We start from the raw sequence: 18,261 nt of genomic DNA, 5'->3' as shown, positions 1-18,261 counted from the left end.
AAAAAAAAAAAAAAAAAAAAAAAAAAAAAAAAAAAAAAAAAAAAAAAAAAAAAAAAAAAAAAAAAAAAAAAAAAAAAAAAAAAAAAAAAAAAAAAAGAAGAGAGATGGTTGGATTTCGGCTAGTCTCATGGAGTCGATTCCTAACCAGTTTCGGAAATGATTGCTCATACGGGAGATCGGTCTGCTAATTCATGCAAATTTGAAGAAGTTTCTACGTATGAGCGTGTTGAGAATTGTTGGAGTCCTACATTATTTAATTAAGGGAAAGATCATTGATATATAAGCAAGAGACATTTTCTTCATTTGTACGTAGCCTTTTGGGGAAACGAAAAGTAAATTCATGAGAGCTTATACTAAAAGTGGACAATATCATACCAATGTGGATGATTGTTGTTTCTAATCTTGTATCCAAGGGAGGTGGTATAGGTTGTTATATCTCTTGAAACTCCTAGTATGATTTGTGGACCGTCTAAACCGATTAGAAAGTGTAGTCTTTACTAAAGAACTCTAATAATCACTTATTCAAAGAAGTACAGTTGGTTGTGCTAACCCACTAGAAGTTCAGCAACCTCCTTAGTTCTTTGAGTTGTGGTTGGTGATATTGTACACCCGTCCTGTACGTACTACAGGATAGATGTTCCTTCACTTTTTTACGTTCTGTTACAAACGGAACTTTTTGTATAAACTTCTTCTCTATAACCTCGTGTAAATCCTACTGTTCTATGGTTTTCTCATACTCTGTACAAACTCTACGAAAAGAGTTTCTTTTTGTATGTCTTGATGTTGAAGACTTCTTGTTCAACAATAGATAGAGTGTTATACTATACTGCTAACGAGTCATGAAGGTGTTCCAGTTTAGCTTCTGTCGAGAGATTACTGAGCTAGTTATGAGTCTATCATCGGAGCAGCTCGAATAAAAAGATCATCAAAGAATCATCATCCACAAATTGCAACCAGAGTATAGAAGCTTCATTATTACTGTACATGGATGATTCGCTCAATCATCACTTGTAGAGTTTAAAAATTTGCTAGCCAGCCAAAAAGCAATGGCTAAGCAATGAAAGTCGTCACGTTGAAGGGTGACGAAGAAGTGCAGGTGAATACAAAAATGCTGGCAAAAGAAGAAGTCACTAAGAAGCTGCATAAGCTTGGAGAGCTTAGAAGAACGACAACAAAAATTCAAAAATTTTCAAAGGAAGAGATTTGAAAGTATTTGCTACAATTGCAGGAAAAATGTCACTAAGTCCAAGGATTTGATGAAATAGAAGTGTTGTGATCCAACAATTGGAAGATGTTACACCACAAGAGATATAGGTTTGATGAAATATCTTCCTGGTGCTCCTCGAAGAAAGTCTTGACAGACTCAAACAACATAGAAAAAGCTCTATCACAGAAGATGTTAATGCACTTGAAGATCCAAGTGATACTTATGTTCTTGAGCTAGAAGTGACTCAATGAAAAGAAAAAAAAATATCAAAACAACTTAAATGGTCGGAAAGAATTTGAAAGTCAAATCCGAAGTTTGTCAATGCAACTATTATAAAGGACGGATGACCAACGTGGTACGATGAATGAGGATTAGTGTTGAGGAGGTGAATTCAGTGAAAAAAAACCAGTACCTCAACAACTTAGACGATCGAAAAGAATTCAAAAGTCAAATTCTAAGTATGTCAACACAACTATCATAAAAAAACAGATGACCAACGTGGTACGGTGAATGTGAACTAGTAGAAATGAGTGTTAAAATATCATAATTAGCTCAATAGGGTCAAGTCCAATAATTGTGTGAGTTCATTGTCTAAATATTTCGTCACAAGTTATTCCAAGCAAAGCAACACGTAGTAGTATTCTACAAAGTGTCTTTGTAACTTCTTTTTTATTGGTCTTAATAAAAGTGTGAATGTTTTCCACAAAGGCTTGTGTTCAACAACATGATATCACAGTCATACCCTTATCTTAATTAATCATGTCAATATAATTTTCGAGTGTCGAACAAAAAAGTTGTGAGTCTCAAAAGTGTAGTCAGAATGACTCAAGTGTTGAATAAAGGGTGTACTTCATCCGAAGACTTTCGAGGAAAGTTGAGCCTCAATTACGGGAAGGTTGTTGAAGGGCTCTAGAGAAGAGGCCTCGAATAAGGCTTGTTAGAGTCTCACATTGTTTAATAAGGGGAAAACCATGAGTATATACGGAAGGGATACTATCTCCATTAGTACAAGATCTTTTGAACAAACCAAAAGTAAAAACCACGAGCGTCTATACTCAAGATAGACAATATCATACCAATGTCGAAAGTTGTTCCTAACAATAAGAAACTTGCACACGCTTTCCTAAGGCATCTAATAGACTTGCTTTTTCTCGCCGGCCACATTTAGTTAGCGAGTAGAAATCCCTCTCCACTCCTCGTCTCATTTTCCTTTTAAACAGAGATTCCACATCTATGTGGGTTAAATGGATGTCTCTGGCCATAATGTGGTTGCTTCTTTAAAACCATTGAGAATAGATCTAAAAATTTGTCTCCCGTACTAATTTGTGAGAATCCCACGTTGGTTGGAGAGAAGAGCTAAACATCCTCTACAAGGGTGTGAAAACCTTTCCTTAACAGCGTTTTAAAGCCTGAAGGGGAAGCCCAACAGAGAGTCCATAGAGGACAATATCGGCTGACAGTGAGCTTGGGCCGTTACAAATGGTATTAGAGTCAAACACCAGACTATATGCCAACGAGAAGGTTTCTCCGAAGGGGGTAGACACGAGCCAATGTGCCAGTAAGGACACTAGGCCCTGAAGGGAGGTGGATTGTGAGAATCCCACATTAGCTGGTGAAGAGAACGAAACACCCTTTATAAGAATATGGTAATATTTCCATAACAGACGTGTTTCAAGACAATATCTGCTAGCGGTGAGCCTGGGCCATTACATAATCGATACATACAACATCGAGACACTTTTCTCATATCTGTCATATACACATTTTTATTTTATTTTTTAAAAATAAAATTGAACTATCCTTCAATCTATTTGCTCTTCTCCCTTAAAATTCATCAACAATTTGTTCAGCTTCTTGTTGCTTATTCTCTGTGGAATCTCCCTCGCAAATTGCTGCTCTTCTCTGTAAATCAACATAATTAAAAAATAAATAATAAATAATAAATAATAAGAANTAAAACAATAATGAAAAAAATAAATCATGTGAAGTTTAGATAAAATAAAGAAAATAAAAAAAAAAGGTACTAACCCTGGGGGCAAAGACGTCAATTTGCGGGCGAGATCAGCTGCATCATCATTGGTGTTGATGACGTGGTTGAAACAGATGTACCGACCGTACGATGAGAGATCTTGGAACACACAAATGTGGGCCTCCACCAAGTAGTTCAAATCAACGGTCACAAATAATCCACTTTCATACATCTCCGCCGCTCCTTTTAAATACGGATTATCAATGGTCAAATCGGGGCCCACCAACAGCCCTGCGTTGACCGATACCATGTTGACTCCTCTGTCCCTAGCTAATGCCCATGCCGTCTTCTCCGCTAGCGTCTTTGACAGCCCATGCCACAGCTGTTCAATGCATTCAGGGGCATAATTGTAATTTCAATACTTTAATTCACATATTTTTCTCTAAATTTAATATAGTCCAAATTTTTTTTTTTTTTTTATTGTATAAACAATTTTGACCTAACTTTTTCGGGAAGAAAAGTTAATACCTTAAATTTGCAGCAAAAGTGGACATCGCTCCAGAATCTCTCATCTAAATGAGAAACAGATGTGGAATTACGATCCTGCCCCCAAATAACAGCGGCGACAGAAGATGTAAAGACAACCTTATCAATAGTGTCAGTTTGAGCACAAGCCTCCAACACATTATGTGCGGCCCTCACCTCCATCTCTCCCATCACCATCATTTCCTTCAATATTTTAACTTTCATCAATATTTTTAGGACGTTTGTACAAATATAAACAAGCAGAACTAAACTTACATCGTCATCAAAGGTGGGTTGGTGTCGAAGAGGATCAAACGTGTAAAACAATCCACAACACCCTCTCAACGCATCGACTATGCTATGGTAATCAAACGGGTCAGAGTGGAAGATCTTGAGGCTCTTATTGTCATATCCGTTGAACATGAACTCGCTGATATTCGAGTGGATAGCAGCGTGGACGGTGAACTTGAGACGGAGGAGACGGTCGACGAGGGCGATGCCGAGAGGGGTCGAAGCATCCATAACACACACGATATTGTTGGGTGATGAAGGAGCCATGGCAATATGTGTTACCCAAATGTAGGAATGAGATGTTGATATGGAAAGAGGAATGTATATAAATATAGAGAAAATGGCATTAAAAATGAGGGCATGGAGGTGAGTGGTTGGTTGGAAGAGAGGTGGTGATTGGTTGGAGACTAAATTAAATGAAAATAAGATTCAATTAATGAGTAAAGGAAAGAGATGGTTAGGTGGCAAAACCCACTCATGTTCAAACTCAATTGGTTCACGCCAAAATTGAACCGAGTCTAAAAAATGTCTCAATTTAACTCAATTCAACCTAACTCACGAACACTCGTAGGTGTAGTTCGCGGGACCTTTGACTTCAAAAGTTGAGGACATGTTTGAAGCCAGCAAACTATGGGGATTCGGGGTTGGCAAACAAGTTCCTTCCAACCCAGCAAGCAGGCAGGCAAGCAAGAAAGGAGAAAGAAGTAATAGTTCTGCCTGTCCCGTAAGTTCTCTCTCATAAGAAGTGTTCCTTCCAACCCAGCAGGCAGGCAGGCAAGCAAGAAAGGAGAAAGAAGTAATAGTCCTGCCTGTCCCGTAAGTTCTCTCTCATAAGAAGTTGAGTCGAGACTGACTGTTCACTCTAATTCATCTTTAGTTGAGTGAGTCTTCCTGCCGCCTGTCTGTTTCGTTCCTTCCAACCAACCAAGCAAGCAAGCAGTTCAAGCCGACAGTTATTTTATTTTTTTTAAAAAAGAGATATTTAATGATTAAAAAAAGAGTAAAAGGTCAAAATTATGGGCATTGATGAGGTCACTCGTGACTTGGAAGGTGCAGCCACATCAACCAACTTCCATCTACTTTCATGAAATATATAATTAATTTTTTCAAATTTTATTGCTTTTATTTTAAAAATAAAAATAGATGAATTATCGTCATAGGACAGAAGACAACTGGTAGGCGCGTTTGGCTGTCATCTCATCATGATCTGGCATGCGAATTAGAAAGCCACGTGGACTCTTCACGGTGGACCCTGTCAATACCTTACACGTGTACTTTTTGTATTTATAATTTCTTCTTAACCTAGTCCTCTTTGAATCCATCTACGTGGCTACTTTCTTGAATGTTCATGAGTATGACTCACCCACTAAACTTTTGGCAAATGTACCAGAAATGATCGTTTATTATTGATAGGTCGAATGCGAAACTACATGAAAACTAATAACAAGAAAACTAACTAACAAACTCAACTAATAACAAGAAAACTAACTGAACTACCTCATGTTCGTATCGATGAATTTGCTACCTCAACACTTCCCCCCTTGAACTCGAGTTCAAGAGTTTAGTTCATAGCACTCATCCGAAACGCTTCTCTTATGGTTGCTTGATTAACTAAACATCCCAATCATTCTCGTGGTCCCTGCACTTGTTGTTGTCGGGTACACCATCACAAATTTCATGATCACTTGACTGAAGACCGCCTTCAGTCCTGTTTCCCTTGTTTGTGTCCAAAGGCTTACTATTACCAGCCTCGCTAACATTATGCGAACTACCAGAACTCGAATTATTGAGTTCTTTCGAATCCAAATTAGACGATGAGTTGTTGGGTGCAGGCGGGGGTGGTTCACGTTGCTTCTTTCCATCAACGGGTGCAGAAGAATTCGGACTGATGAGAGGCAAAACAGGTGATGTTCTAGTGGAGAGTCGTGTTCGTCTAACAGTCAAGTCAAGACTTTTAACACTTTAAGTGCATAATTTAATTTCCAGTAGTATACAACACCAAAACCTCCACACCCAATTTTTCTTTAACACTGAAGCTATGTGCGGTTTCCTTGGGAGCATCGCCCTTTGAAGAGGCAAACAATACCAATCCTCCCGAGCTACCTCTTGCAAAATCTTTCTCCTCTACTCTATCAATCGCCACCGACTGTTTGATGGTGGATTGATCGAACCACAGAGATCAGAGTGGATAAACTGCAATCTTTTAGTGGCTCTCCACTTGCTCTGCTTCGGAAATGGAACACGGTGGTGTTTCCCTTTGACACACGCCTCATAGATAGTTTTCACATCTTCAATTTCAGGTAAACCCACAACCATCTCTTTACTGCATAATGTGTGAAGTCCGTTGTAGTTGAGATGCCCATATCGATGGTGCCACAGCTCTGCCTTGTCTGAGATATCAACTTGTAGACATCTCTCCTCCTTTGTTTTGTTATTTGATTCACCCAGCAGGATAAACATCCTATTAGAACTCATAACAGATTCGGCTATTTTTCCTCTTGAGGGATGAAAAATGCTACATGTGTTTTGATCTTCTCCTTTGAATAGCACGTCTAAACCCCTTTCTTGAAGTTGTCCAACACTAAGCAGGTTGTTCTTCAGTTCCGAAATATAATACACATTGTTGATCACATAGCTTATTCGCTCAAGTATTATTTTCACTACTCCTTTCCCACCAACCATAAGTTTGTGATTGTTCCCAAGCTTGACATTATGTGTGAAGTAGTGTCCAAGCTTGAAACATACTTCTTTCTCCACACATGGTTTGAACACCCAGAATCCACGAACCACACATCTTCTCTTTTAGTGCCTTGAAGCTCCACATATGTCATGAGAATAACTTCATCCTTTTCTTCGATCTCTGCAAAATGTGCTCCATTATACCTAATTGGACATTCATATTGGAAATGTCCAAGTTGGTGGCAGTTGTAACACTCGATTGTTGCTTTGTTGAATGAGCGTCCTCTGCCCCTGTCTCGACCTCTGTATGATCCTCTACCTCTATCTCTGACATTGAGAGCTTGATCACCTTCTTCATGACTGATCTTCTTGAATTTCTTTTCATGTACAGACAGAGAGCTTTGCAGTTCGTCAATCGTCATCTTTCTTGTGTCTTTTGACTCCTTGGTGGCTACCACCACATATGTGAATTTGTCAGTCAGAGTTCGAAGTATTTTCTCAAAAATCTTCGAATCTGGCATGTCTTCTCCGTTGCTTCTCATCTTGTTGGAGACAACCATTACTCTTCCAAAATAATCATCGATGTTTTCTTCGTTCTTCATTTCCAGAACCTCAAAATCTCTTCTTAAAGTTTGGAGAAGAGACCGCTTCACTCTTTCGTTGCCTCCATACTTTTTCTTCATCGAATCTCAAATGTTCTTGGATGTTTTGCGATTCAAGATCTGTTCAAACACAACCCGATCAATTGCTTGGAACAGGTAGTGCTTCACTTGATGATCCTTCATCTTGAACTCATCAAGATTCCTTTTCTGCGTTGCAGTCATTTCGATTTCCTCTGTCGGTTCGGAGTAACCCTCTTCCACTCGACTCCACATACCCTTGGCACGCAAGAGATTTTCCATCAATTCACTCCAATGGTCATAGTGACCATCAAACTGTGGAATCTTAGTGAGTGTCAAACTGCTCATTTTCTTTCTTGGATCACTCTCTTGTATCACTCTCTTGGATCACTCTCTTGGATCCTAACCCGCTCTGATACCAAATGTTGGCAAATGTACCGAAAATGATCGTTTATTATTGATAGGGTCCAATGCCTTTTATAGGAAAATACAAGAAAACTAACTAACAAATTCAACTAATAACAAGAAAACTAACTAACAAATTCAACTAATAACAAGAAAACTAACTAACCCAAATTTGCTATCGCGACGCTAACTACCTCATGTTCATAATGATCAATTTGCTACCTCAACACAAATGGACTAGACTAAATCAAACTAGATCGATAAAGTTATTCGAAGAGGTTACAATGTCGAGGATTCTCTGTTGAAAAGATGAGGAAATAACGGTGCATAGAAATAAATATCTTCGTTCAGCTTCTACAATAGTAGTTTATACAAAGTGTCTTTGTAATATCTTCTTGATTCATAAATAAAAGTACAGAGTGATTTCCAAAAGAGTTGGGCTCAAAACCTACACCTGAATAAGATTAATCGCCAAGATGTATTATTAGTTGCTAAATTAGTTGACAAGCCGTCAATTCTACTGTTCGATGTAAGGCAAGGTTAATCGCTAAAACGTATCATCTGGTTGAAGGATTTAACTTTACTGAAAGATTTAGTCTCATAGTTTAATAGAGACCTGTCTCAAATGGAGAGACAGAGAATCCTTGTTTAAGCGGGAAATGGTGGAGGTAGCGGAGAAATTTTTTTTCCTGTAAGCTAAATTGAGATGGGATGGAGATTACATTCTCGGTTTCCAACCTGACCCTACCCCGTCCTACTCCACTTTGGATACCGCCTCACCTTGACTTCTCTATGTATGTGTCTCAACCTCCTAGTTTTCACCATAAATCTTTCTTATCTCATCTCATGCTTGTTTGTTGTATAAAAATCTTTATGGTCTTAAATAGGCTCCTTAGGTGGCTGGCTCATCATAATTGGTACAACTAGTTGATCTCTATGCTTATGCCCCTCTATTTAACGATGCAGCACTTTAAAAGTCTGTTCATGCATCAGCGGGAACTTAAGACTCGTTCACATTTTTCGTCCAATTTTATCACTTTGTTGGACTTAAGACGAGGTTCGCCTTCGCTAATCAAATACAACTCAGGAGGAATTCAGATTTATTTAACCACATACTCTGCCCACATGTGCATGTTCAGTGCAACTTTAGCTGACTTGCCTCTATTTTAGGCCAAGTTATCTGGTTCAACTTTCTCTCTACTCTAGGCCAAGGTCTCTCACAAGTAACATCGCATCTCATTATCATCTTGGTTTCCAACAACACAACCCATGTATCGTGATGCTATTCAATGTCTCGGGGCAGCTCCACCATCTTGGCTTGCTCAAACATGTCTATCAAAAATTGACCCTATGTGTCGATTATATCTACGAGACATCTTGATCATCCATCCATTCAGGTTCTATCGGGACATGAACCCTCCTGTGTTCATGTCATGTCATTTATAGACTTCGTACCCGATAATGGATGTATATATCAACCTCCGACAAATGGGTTGAGCGCAATGTCGACACACTCGTGCCATCTGACACTGTCACTAGAAGACCCATTTAAAAGAATAACACCTGAGACACTTTTCTCTGCAACGTTTGCTCACACATGACATACGTAGGTGTCATATGGTAGCTTGCTTATGTCATAGAGCCCAAGGGGTAGTGGAGAGCTGATACCACACTTTCTGATATAGTACATTTGGAGGCATTTTTAGTTTTCTAGAGTAAACATGAATTTGACGATCAATTATACAGCCCTGTGGAGCGTCCGTCGAGTGTTCGATTGACACCAAATTTTGTGAGTTTTCATCTTTCATATAAAGAACCCACAGCCCAAGACTACCCAATCTTAACGATAAAGATTGGATTGTTATTTGTTCGATTTTGGTTGGGTTGAATTTCTGGAAAATTAAAAATTTGGGGTGATTCATGAGTTAACATTTTTTTTAGGTCAACCCAAAAAAAAAAAAAAAAAAAAAAGTCCCAACCCAACTTTATCTCACCCTACTTTTAAGATTATTATGAAAATCATGACTATTTGACATTTTTAACTGATGTTAGTGAAACATTGTAATTTGTAACTTATGTTAGTGAAACATTGTGATTTGGGTTAAAAAGAACCATTTGACAATTCAACCATACTCAAACCCACAAATAAAGGATTTAGTTGGAAACTATGTTCAAATTGCTAGTTTCATTGTCAATATCAAGGAGTGGTTTGGAGTTAAATGCTTATGGTTGTAAGGCACAAACTTGTCATAATTTGTATCAACTAAACACTAGAAAAACACTTAAAGATTGACATATGACTTTTCACCCTTCGATGAACGTGAGTGTTCGATCAAAAATGTACTCTAAAGGTAGCATGATGTTGACTCTTCACTACTTTTGAACCGTCAGGAGCAATATCATGACACATGCATATGTCATAATGTGGCAAGCATTAAAAGATGATGAACATACCTTCTATATTCATCTCTAACACTCTCTTGAACGTGTTTCTCTTTAAATTGTGGGTATATGTTTCGAGGAGGAAGTTGCCTTTGTCCTTTTCGTTTTTGTGAGGAGGAAGTTGCCTTTGTCCTTTTCCTTTTTGTGTTGTTCTATACGTTTGGAATTTGTGCCAAGCATTTTCGTAATTAATGGAAGAAAAGACCAATGAATGGACTCTTCTACCAGTTTTTTCCGCCTCGTATTAAAATCTCTCCCTACCAAATATGTTTTATAATTGTGAGACTCCCGACAATGCGTAATAGGTTAAATCGGATAATATCTATTAACAGTGGGCTTGAGCAACAAATGGTATCAGAGCTAGCCAGACACCAAACAGTGTATCAACGAGAACGCTGACTCTTAAGGGGTGTAGATTGTGAGATCTCATATTGATTGAAAAGGGAAACGAAACGTTTCTTATAAGGACGTAGAAACCTATCACTAACAGACGTGTTTTAAAACTGTAAGGTTACGACTATACACTATGGACCAAAACCGACAATATCTATTATTACACAAAGAATCAAATAAATGTGGCTATAAATGTGGCTATAAATATGACCCAAGTGTTGGGGCATTTGTTAAGAGAAAAACCATATGATGATGAGTGATAAGCCTCATGCTGTGTGCATCCCAGTTCCAGTTCTAAGTCATGTTAAGGCAATGCTAAGTGTTGCAAAACTTCTCCACCAAAGAGGCTTTTTCATAACATTTGTCATCACAGACTATGTTCATAAGCGCATAATCAAGTCTAGAGGCCCCAATTCTCTTGATGCCATTCTTAACTTTCAGTTCAAAACCATTGCCGATGGTATTATGCCGGAGGATGCTGATATTGAGGCACCACAGGACTTGGCCTCTATTTGTATAGCCATTTCTAACCATTTCTTAGCTCCATTTCGTTGCCTACTTTCTCAACTCAATCATGAGCCTACACCGCCAGTTAGTTGCATTGTTAGTGATGGTTGTATGTCGTCGTTCACTATTAAAGCTGCCATGGAATTTAACGTTCCTATTGCACACTTGTGGCCTATTAGTCCTTGCAGCTTGCTTGGTTGTATGCACTTTGATGAACTTGTCAAACGAGGGGTAACTCCATTTCAAGGTATCAAACAATTTTTTTTTTTTTAATTAAGGAACGTTGTTAGGATTTATAGAAGTTTAATTATATTTTTAAATTTTTTAGTATTAATTCTATCAAGATTTGGAATCTGAATTTGATACCTTAGGATCTTTACCTTCTCTGTAACATGATCATGTTACTTATTTATTGCTCCTAAGAGTGAATATTATCTCCATAGACAAATACGAATCATTTCAACATGTTTTGTCCTCACTTATATGTTTCTTAAGAAAATTCTTAAGAGGTCACCTAACGTAGGATTAACACGTCTAATAATGGATTTCTTATGATTCAGTCATCGAAAAGGAAGGTGTAGCTTGTTGGTATACGTAGTAACATTAAGTTCTTTTAAGCCTTTCTTGGTTACACTCGGATGTGGTATCGATTCGTGCATGTACCACTCTTTTACTCAAGTCGTTGTGGAATGATTCAATTCAAGAGTTTAAAAATGAGTTTTTTTTTTTTTTTTTAATTTCTGATCTTGATCATGAGGGTAATTCATTTCAAAACTTTTTATTGAGTTGATTTCTTATCGTTTTTTGATTGATTTATGCAGATGAGAGCTATTTAAGCAATGACTATCTCAATACTACTATTGATTGGATTCCCGGGATGAAGAATATAAAACTTAAGTATCTACCAAGTTTTATAAGAACAACGGATCCAAATGATATCTTTTTGAATTTTTTGGTCGAGCAAACAAAGTGGACTCGAAAAGCTTCCGCTATTATATTGAACACTTTTGATGCACTCGATCATGAAGTTTTGGATGCTCTTTCTTCATTGCTTCCTCCAATTTATACTATTGGTCCACTTCACTTACTTTCAAGGCAAATCAAGGACCAAAGTGAAGCAATAGCAACAAATTTTTGGGAAGAGAACCATGAGTGCATCACATGGCTTGATTCCAAGGAACCCAACTCAGTGATTTACGTAAATTTTGGTAGCATAACTATAATGACACTCAACCAAATCACTGAGTTTGCATGGGGACTTGCAAATAGTAAAAACCCCTTTTTATGGATCATAAGGCCTGATCTTGTCAAGAGCGATTCACCCATTTTATCTCTTGATTTTCTTGAAAAAACAAAGGGAATTGGGATGATAGCCAGCTGGTGTGCTCAAGAGGAGGTTCTAAATCACCCATCAATAAAAGGGTTTTTAACTCACAATGGATGGAATTCAACCCTTGAAAGCATATGTGGTGGAGTGCCAATGATATCATGGCCATACTTAGGCGATCAACCAACAACTTGTCTATATTGTTGTGAAAAATGGGGCATTGCATTGGAAATAGATAATGATGTGAAGAGAGATGGAGTTGAGAATTGTATCAAAGAGCTAATGGAAGGAAAGAAAGGCGAAGACATGAAAGCCAAAGTCATGGAGTTGAAAAGCAAAGCTGAGGAATCATATAGACATGGAGGCTCTTCTTACCTTAACTTGGACAAGCTAATAACCGACGTTTTATTATTGAAATGCTACCGTGAAGTGAAGTAGTCGAAGTCTTCCCTTGAATGTCGTTTTTTTAGTATTTAATGATTTAGGCTTTGTAATCTATAAATATTTCGAGTTTCTACTCAATTTACTATTTGTGTAAGAAATACTATTAAATTTTAATAATATTGTGTTATTATGTGGATAGATGAGCCTACAAACTAGGTTGATAAGATGCATCATATTGTGTAAGATTAAGGTGAGAAGTATTTCTCAAGTAAACATAAGGTAACAACTGTTATGCCGTAAAGCTATAACCTTCAAAGCTATGATACCATTTGTTGTGCTGAAATACCACAACCAAATTGTATATATACCAAATTGTTGTAGCGGGATGCTACAACCAAAAAAGCATCCATTTTATGAGCAAGGCTGCTAGGGTTGTGAAGCATCCATTTTATGAATTTTCGTCAATGGAAGAATCGATCATATTTGATCATCGAAACACTTGGTGTTTCGACGACTTACTAAAACAATTTAATTCACTTTTACGCTCATGTGATTCTGTAAAGCTGAACGATTAGTAGGCTTTAGGGTTGATCCAATTGATATTGTCTAGAAATGTAGTGTAATCTCAAGGATCTTTAGGCTCTAGGTTTGTTCCAGTTGACATTGTCTAGAAATGCAATGGAAGCTCAAAGATCGATAACGTCTAAGGTTAATCTAATTTCCACGTCCAAAAAATGCAGTGAAAACTCAAGGATCGGTAGGCTCTATTATTCTTTATTATTTATCTCATCTCATTTTTATTATTTTCTTTTTAGATTTAATTGGTTTCTTCTCATTTATTTTTCTTACTTTCCTTTTCTTTTAGTACTTAAATCAAAATTAGTGGAACCAAGTATTTAAAGTAAACAACATATAGGTTATAAGTTGAATTATATAAAATTAAGGTTCATGCTTAATTGAAACGGACGGGTATACATGGTCCGGGTCGGGTTGGGTTGAGGGACTTTTTTGAACAAACTCAAAAGTTCGGGTTGGTTGGATTAGTAACCCAACCCAACTCGAAAATTTTCACAACCCAACTTAGTTCGGGTTGTTCCAAACTGAGAAGAAACAAGAAGTGGAGAAAAAACTACGACCGACCGAAGAAGTCCAACGAAAAACACGGAGCGTAGAAGTTCGACAGATATGGAACGGAAAGTCGAGCAGAGAGAGAGTCGGCACGACGTCGACGAAGTCGAGTGGAGAAATGGGAGCAGAGAAGAGAGTCTGAAGGAGAAATAAAGAGGTGACCGTCGAGCTAGATCGACGTCCGAGATGAAGACGTCAACGGAGAAAATGAACGCCGTGGGTTGAGAACAATGAAGACAAAACAATGAAATAAATGGAGAGAGTCTGCACCTCTAAGAAGAGAGAGAAAGTCTGTACCTCTAAGAAGAGAGACAATTATAATAATTAATCAAGTCTCAACAGAGAAAGTATGCACCTTGAATATTGCATTGTGCCACTTGACAGAGTGAGACAAGATGGGCGGGCTGCGTGAGCTTCTACTGCATAGGCTTGGGCTGGTTTTCAGGTTGGTCGGGTTGTCCTAATAATTTAAAATTTGAACTCGAACCCAACTCGAACCAGATCGAGTTCCAAAAAATGAACCCAACTCGAATCCGAAGTTCTTTTAAATCCAACCCAACTCTTATAACTCGGGTTGGGTCGGGTTGTCGAATTGGGTGTACACCCCTATTGAAAGTGTTTATTTTGGCAAGTTATTTCACAACATTTAGCATTAGTTTACTGAATAATATAATTTGACTTTTCAGATTTAAATTTGAAATTTACCGAACACAAATTTACTCCTACCACAATTTTCTTAAAAACAAAACTATCAACAATTATTTGGAAAACAACAACAATCCCAAATCAAGCATAAACTCAAGTCCTCCTATGTTAACAAGTTATAAGAAAGTAGTTTGTGAGTCTTAAGGTAAGAGTTCAAGTTCACCGTTAGCAGATATTGTCTTTTTTAGACTTTCTCATTCGGACTTCCTCTCAATGTTTTTAAAACGGGTCTACTAGGGAGAGATTTTTTCACCCTTATAAGAATGTTTCATTCCCTCTCCAAATGGAATTTATTCTCCACATTCTTCGGCATATATTTGGCCTCGAGCTTATTCTATAGTTCTTTCGCCATAGTCACCTTCATAAATGAATACTTTTGATCCTTGCAAAGATAGGATCAAATAATTTCACAAGCTTGTCGATTAAATTTCCTCCCTTCTGCATTTGTCATGTCTTCAGGCATCGTCTCTTCCAAAGAAACATCACGGTCTTGCATGACCAACAAATCACTAACCTTGCTTTGCCAAATACCAAAATTATTGGTTCCATTAAATTTTCCTACTTCGGGATTAGAGCTCAAAATTCTCGATCCATACCATGATTTAGTACTAGATGACTCTATCATTTGTAACAAGTTTCTCCACTAAAAGAATAATCCGAATGAGAGTAGAAAACATAATTCTTGAAAAAAATTAGATTTCCAAGAGAATAAGCACGCTTGCAATGAGAAACATGTCTTCCATAATTGATGGTGAGTGTGAGCATGTCTTGTAATAGCCAAAAAATAAATAAAGAAATAAACAAATAAAAAAAAAAATAGTTAAAATAATAATAATAATAATTAATTAATTAATTAATTAAAATTAGAATTAAAAAAAAATCATTCCCCACCTCTCCCTACTAACCCTTTGTCCCTTCCCACAATTATCTCTCCTCGACCCATCCCACCTGCCAAAAAAAAAAAAGAGAAAAAAATAGAAAAACAACAATGTTCAGATCTGAGAAGAAGTACAATGGCTATTGCAGATTTAGAGATTTTTGTCAGTTATTACTATAAAATCCTATCTCAGATTTCCTTTTCTTGTATAGTTATGGTGATAAGAAATTAATTTAGGATCAAATCTTCTTTCCTATCTTTAAGTGTGTAATAATCAGATCCCATATACAATTATTAGATTTTTGTTAGCATTTTAATTATACAAAATAAGGTTATAAGTTAGATTCAATATAAAATTTTAGGTGGCAAATCTATAAACTAAAAGATCGTAGACTGTACTTAAAATTGGTCAGTAATATCTGTTTACACAATTGAAAAACCTATTTACAAATGAAAAAGACTAGAGAGAGGGAGGGAGATTGAGGAAAGATTTGTTAAACAGTATTTAACAATAAAACGAAATATCTGGCAGTGAGCTCCTTTCCATTTTAAAACCTATTTATAGAATGAAAAAGATTAGAGAGAGAGGGAGGGAGAGTAAAGAAAGATTTGTTAAACAGTATTAATAATAGGAAATATCAGACAAGCTCCTTCCAATTTTGTGTAACAGAAAACATTCAGAATTTTAATTAGAGGCAGTGAGCTTCCTTAAATTCGGTAAAGATCAGAATTTTAAGATGGCAATGTAAATTAGAGTAATAATTTTATAGAGATAAAACTTGAAACTGATGTCATGAGCTCATATAGGTTGACTCGGATTTTAAAGTACGGAATCGAACTTTCATTAAATATATATTTGTGACAACGACTTAAGCTATCCAGGTAAGTGACCTTACTATCGGCATGGTTATTTTTTGATGTTGACACGTGCCCTGTGGTTCTGCACGTGTCATATATATTGATATGTGTGAATTGTCTGTGGATCGATATACTTCCTATATGTTATGTTATGTCATATAATATGTGGATTGTATGATAATAATTATGGTACGATATGCTCTAGGAGATGTTTGAGATAGGATACGAGAAGGATGCACAAAACAAAATGTAACGATAGGAGTAAGATACCTTCACGAAACGTTAAGGTTAGGATTACACCGTAGGNGAAAAAGATTAGAGAGAGAGGGAGGGAGAGTAAAGAAAGATTTGTTAAACAGTATTAATAATAGGAAATATCAGACAANAAGGAAAAATCACATGAAAAGGATGCAAACACTTATGCTCAAAGATCACTGCATAATTTCTTAAAATATAACGCAGTCTATTTCTTCCTTTAACCCCAATNCAAGCTCCTTCCAATTTTGTGTAACAGAAAACATTCAGAATTTTAATTAGAGGCAGTGAGCTTCCTTAAATTCGGTAAAGATCAGAATTTTAAGATGGCAATGTAAATTAGAGTAATAATTTTATAGAGATAAAACTTGAAACTGATGTCATGAGCTCATATAGGTTGACTCGGATTTTAAAGTACGGAATCGAACTTTCATTAAATATATATTTGTGACAACGACTTAAGCTATCCAGGTAAGTGACCTTACTATCGGCATGGTTATTTTTTGATGTTGACACGTGCCCTGTGGTTCTGCACGTGTCATATATATTGATATGTGTGAATTGTCTGTGGATCGATATACTTCCTATATGTTATGTTATGTCATATAATATGTGGATTGTATGATAATAATTATGGTACGATATGCTCTAGGAGATGTTTGAGATAGGATACGAGAAGGATGCACAAAACAAAATGTAACGATAGGAGTAAGATACCTTCACGAAACGTTAAGGTTAGGATTACACCGTAGGGGAAAACGAAACGAAATGAAACGAAAGATAGGTCCCATCATTTCATTGCATGTGATTGTTGCATTTAACCCCAATTGTAACGAACCAAATAAAATAATAATAATAATAATAATAATAATAATAATAATAATAATTAAATAATTAAAATAATATTTTCCCTAAACTACTCTCCACCCACCCCTCCCTCTCCCAACTCTCTCTCTTCAACCAACTCATCAGTCAAAATCCCAAATCACAACTCATCAGTCAAAATCCCAAATCAGAATACATGATTCATCCGTGGTTCCTGCAATGAAAAAAAAAAAGAAGAAAAGAAAAAATACCAACAACCAGATTTACAACGGAAACCAGAGATTTAATTATGGGAGAGAGATCTTGCTTTCTATTAAGTCATATTTCATTATGGGAGAGAGATATTGCTTTCTGGTAAGTCATATTTCAAATCTCTTTTTCATTTATCATATCGATTTTCTTTTCCTTTGTTTAATTATTCAGAACCAGATCTCTTTTCTGTGTGCATCTAATATTTCAAATTTCTTTTTCATTTATCATATCGATTTTCTTTTCCTTTGTTTAATTATTCAGAATCAGATCTCTTTTCTGTTGGATTTCAATAATCGGCAGGGAAATCACGAGAGGATATTGTCGACAGGTTGTTGGAAGAAAGATAAAATGCGTAAAATAAGAGAGAGAAAAGGACTGAAAGTTTGACTGCTCTTCAAAATCCGGTTGTGAAATCTTGTAAACAGATTTCCTATTTAAATACAACCTATCCTAAGAATGGGGGAGAGTGGCCAACTGAATCTGTGCCACTTCCTAGAAAAATGACGTCTAAGAATTAGCTAATCCATTCGACGTGTTTGTCAAATGGTCAAACGGAAATTAAATGTAAACGTGTGAATCTAAATAAGGAAAAAACAAAGGTTTTATCTAACA

General features: G+C 36.7%; 3 protein-coding genes across 3 annotated transcripts in view; 2 read left to right on the top strand and 1 right to left on the bottom strand.

Moving 5' to 3' along the window:
- Positions 1-18,261, top strand: part of LOC111793504 (polygalacturonase-like) — a 51,645-nt gene that overhangs the window by 1,967 nt on the left and 31,417 nt on the right. The gene's annotated exons all lie outside the window — the stretch shown is intronic.
- LOC111793506 (cinnamoyl-CoA reductase-like SNL6) lies at positions 2,824-4,291 on the bottom strand. Its single transcript, XM_023675415.1, has 4 exons — positions 3,978-4,291; positions 3,705-3,905; positions 3,236-3,558; positions 2,824-3,109 (listed from the first exon to the last, which is right to left on the bottom strand). The coding sequence occupies exons 1-4, from the start codon at positions 4,257-4,259 to the stop codon at positions 3,010-3,012; spliced, it is 906 nt and encodes a 301-aa protein (XP_023531183.1). The 5' UTR covers positions 4,260-4,291; the 3' UTR covers positions 2,824-3,009.
- LOC111793502 (7-deoxyloganetin glucosyltransferase-like) lies at positions 10,772-12,907 on the top strand. Its single transcript, XM_023675410.1, has 2 exons — positions 10,772-11,285; positions 11,860-12,907. Exons 1-2 carry the CDS (start codon positions 10,778-10,780, stop codon positions 12,801-12,803), a joined length of 1,452 nt encoding a protein of 483 aa, XP_023531178.1. The 5' UTR covers positions 10,772-10,777; the 3' UTR covers positions 12,804-12,907.

Source organism: Cucurbita pepo, chromosome LG04, assembly GCF_002806865.2.
Source record: "Cucurbita pepo subsp. pepo cultivar mu-cu-16 chromosome LG04, ASM280686v2, whole genome shotgun sequence".
In the NCBI taxonomy this organism is placed as follows: Eukaryota; Viridiplantae; Streptophyta; class Magnoliopsida; order Cucurbitales; family Cucurbitaceae; genus Cucurbita; species Cucurbita pepo.
Note: the sequence above shows the minus strand (reverse complement) of the source record. Positions and strands in the feature narration are given on the sequence as shown.

What these genes read in the sequence shown, in the direction of transcription:
- LOC111793506 (XM_023675415.1), bottom strand. Translation starts at nt 4,259, where the DNA reads ATGGCTCCTTCATCACCCAACAATATCGTGTGTGTTATGGATGCTTCG. An exon ending in AACCCACCTTTGATGACGAT is followed by an intron (nt 3,906 to 3,977) that starts GTAAGTTTAGTT and finishes AAAATATTGAAG; the next exon opens with GAAATGATGGTGATGGGAGA. An exon ending in ACTTTTGCTGCAAATTTAAG is followed by an intron (nt 3,559 to 3,704) that starts GTATTAACTTTT and finishes TGCATTGAACAG; the next exon opens with CTGTGGCATGGGCTGTCAAA.
- LOC111793502 (XM_023675410.1), top strand. Translation starts at nt 10,778, where the DNA reads ATGATGATGAGTGATAAGCCTCATGCTGTGTGCATCCCAGTTCCAGTT. An exon ending in AGGGGTAACTCCATTTCAAG is followed by an intron (nt 11,286 to 11,859) that starts GTATCAAACAAT and finishes TGATTTATGCAG; the next exon opens with ATGAGAGCTATTTAAGCAAT.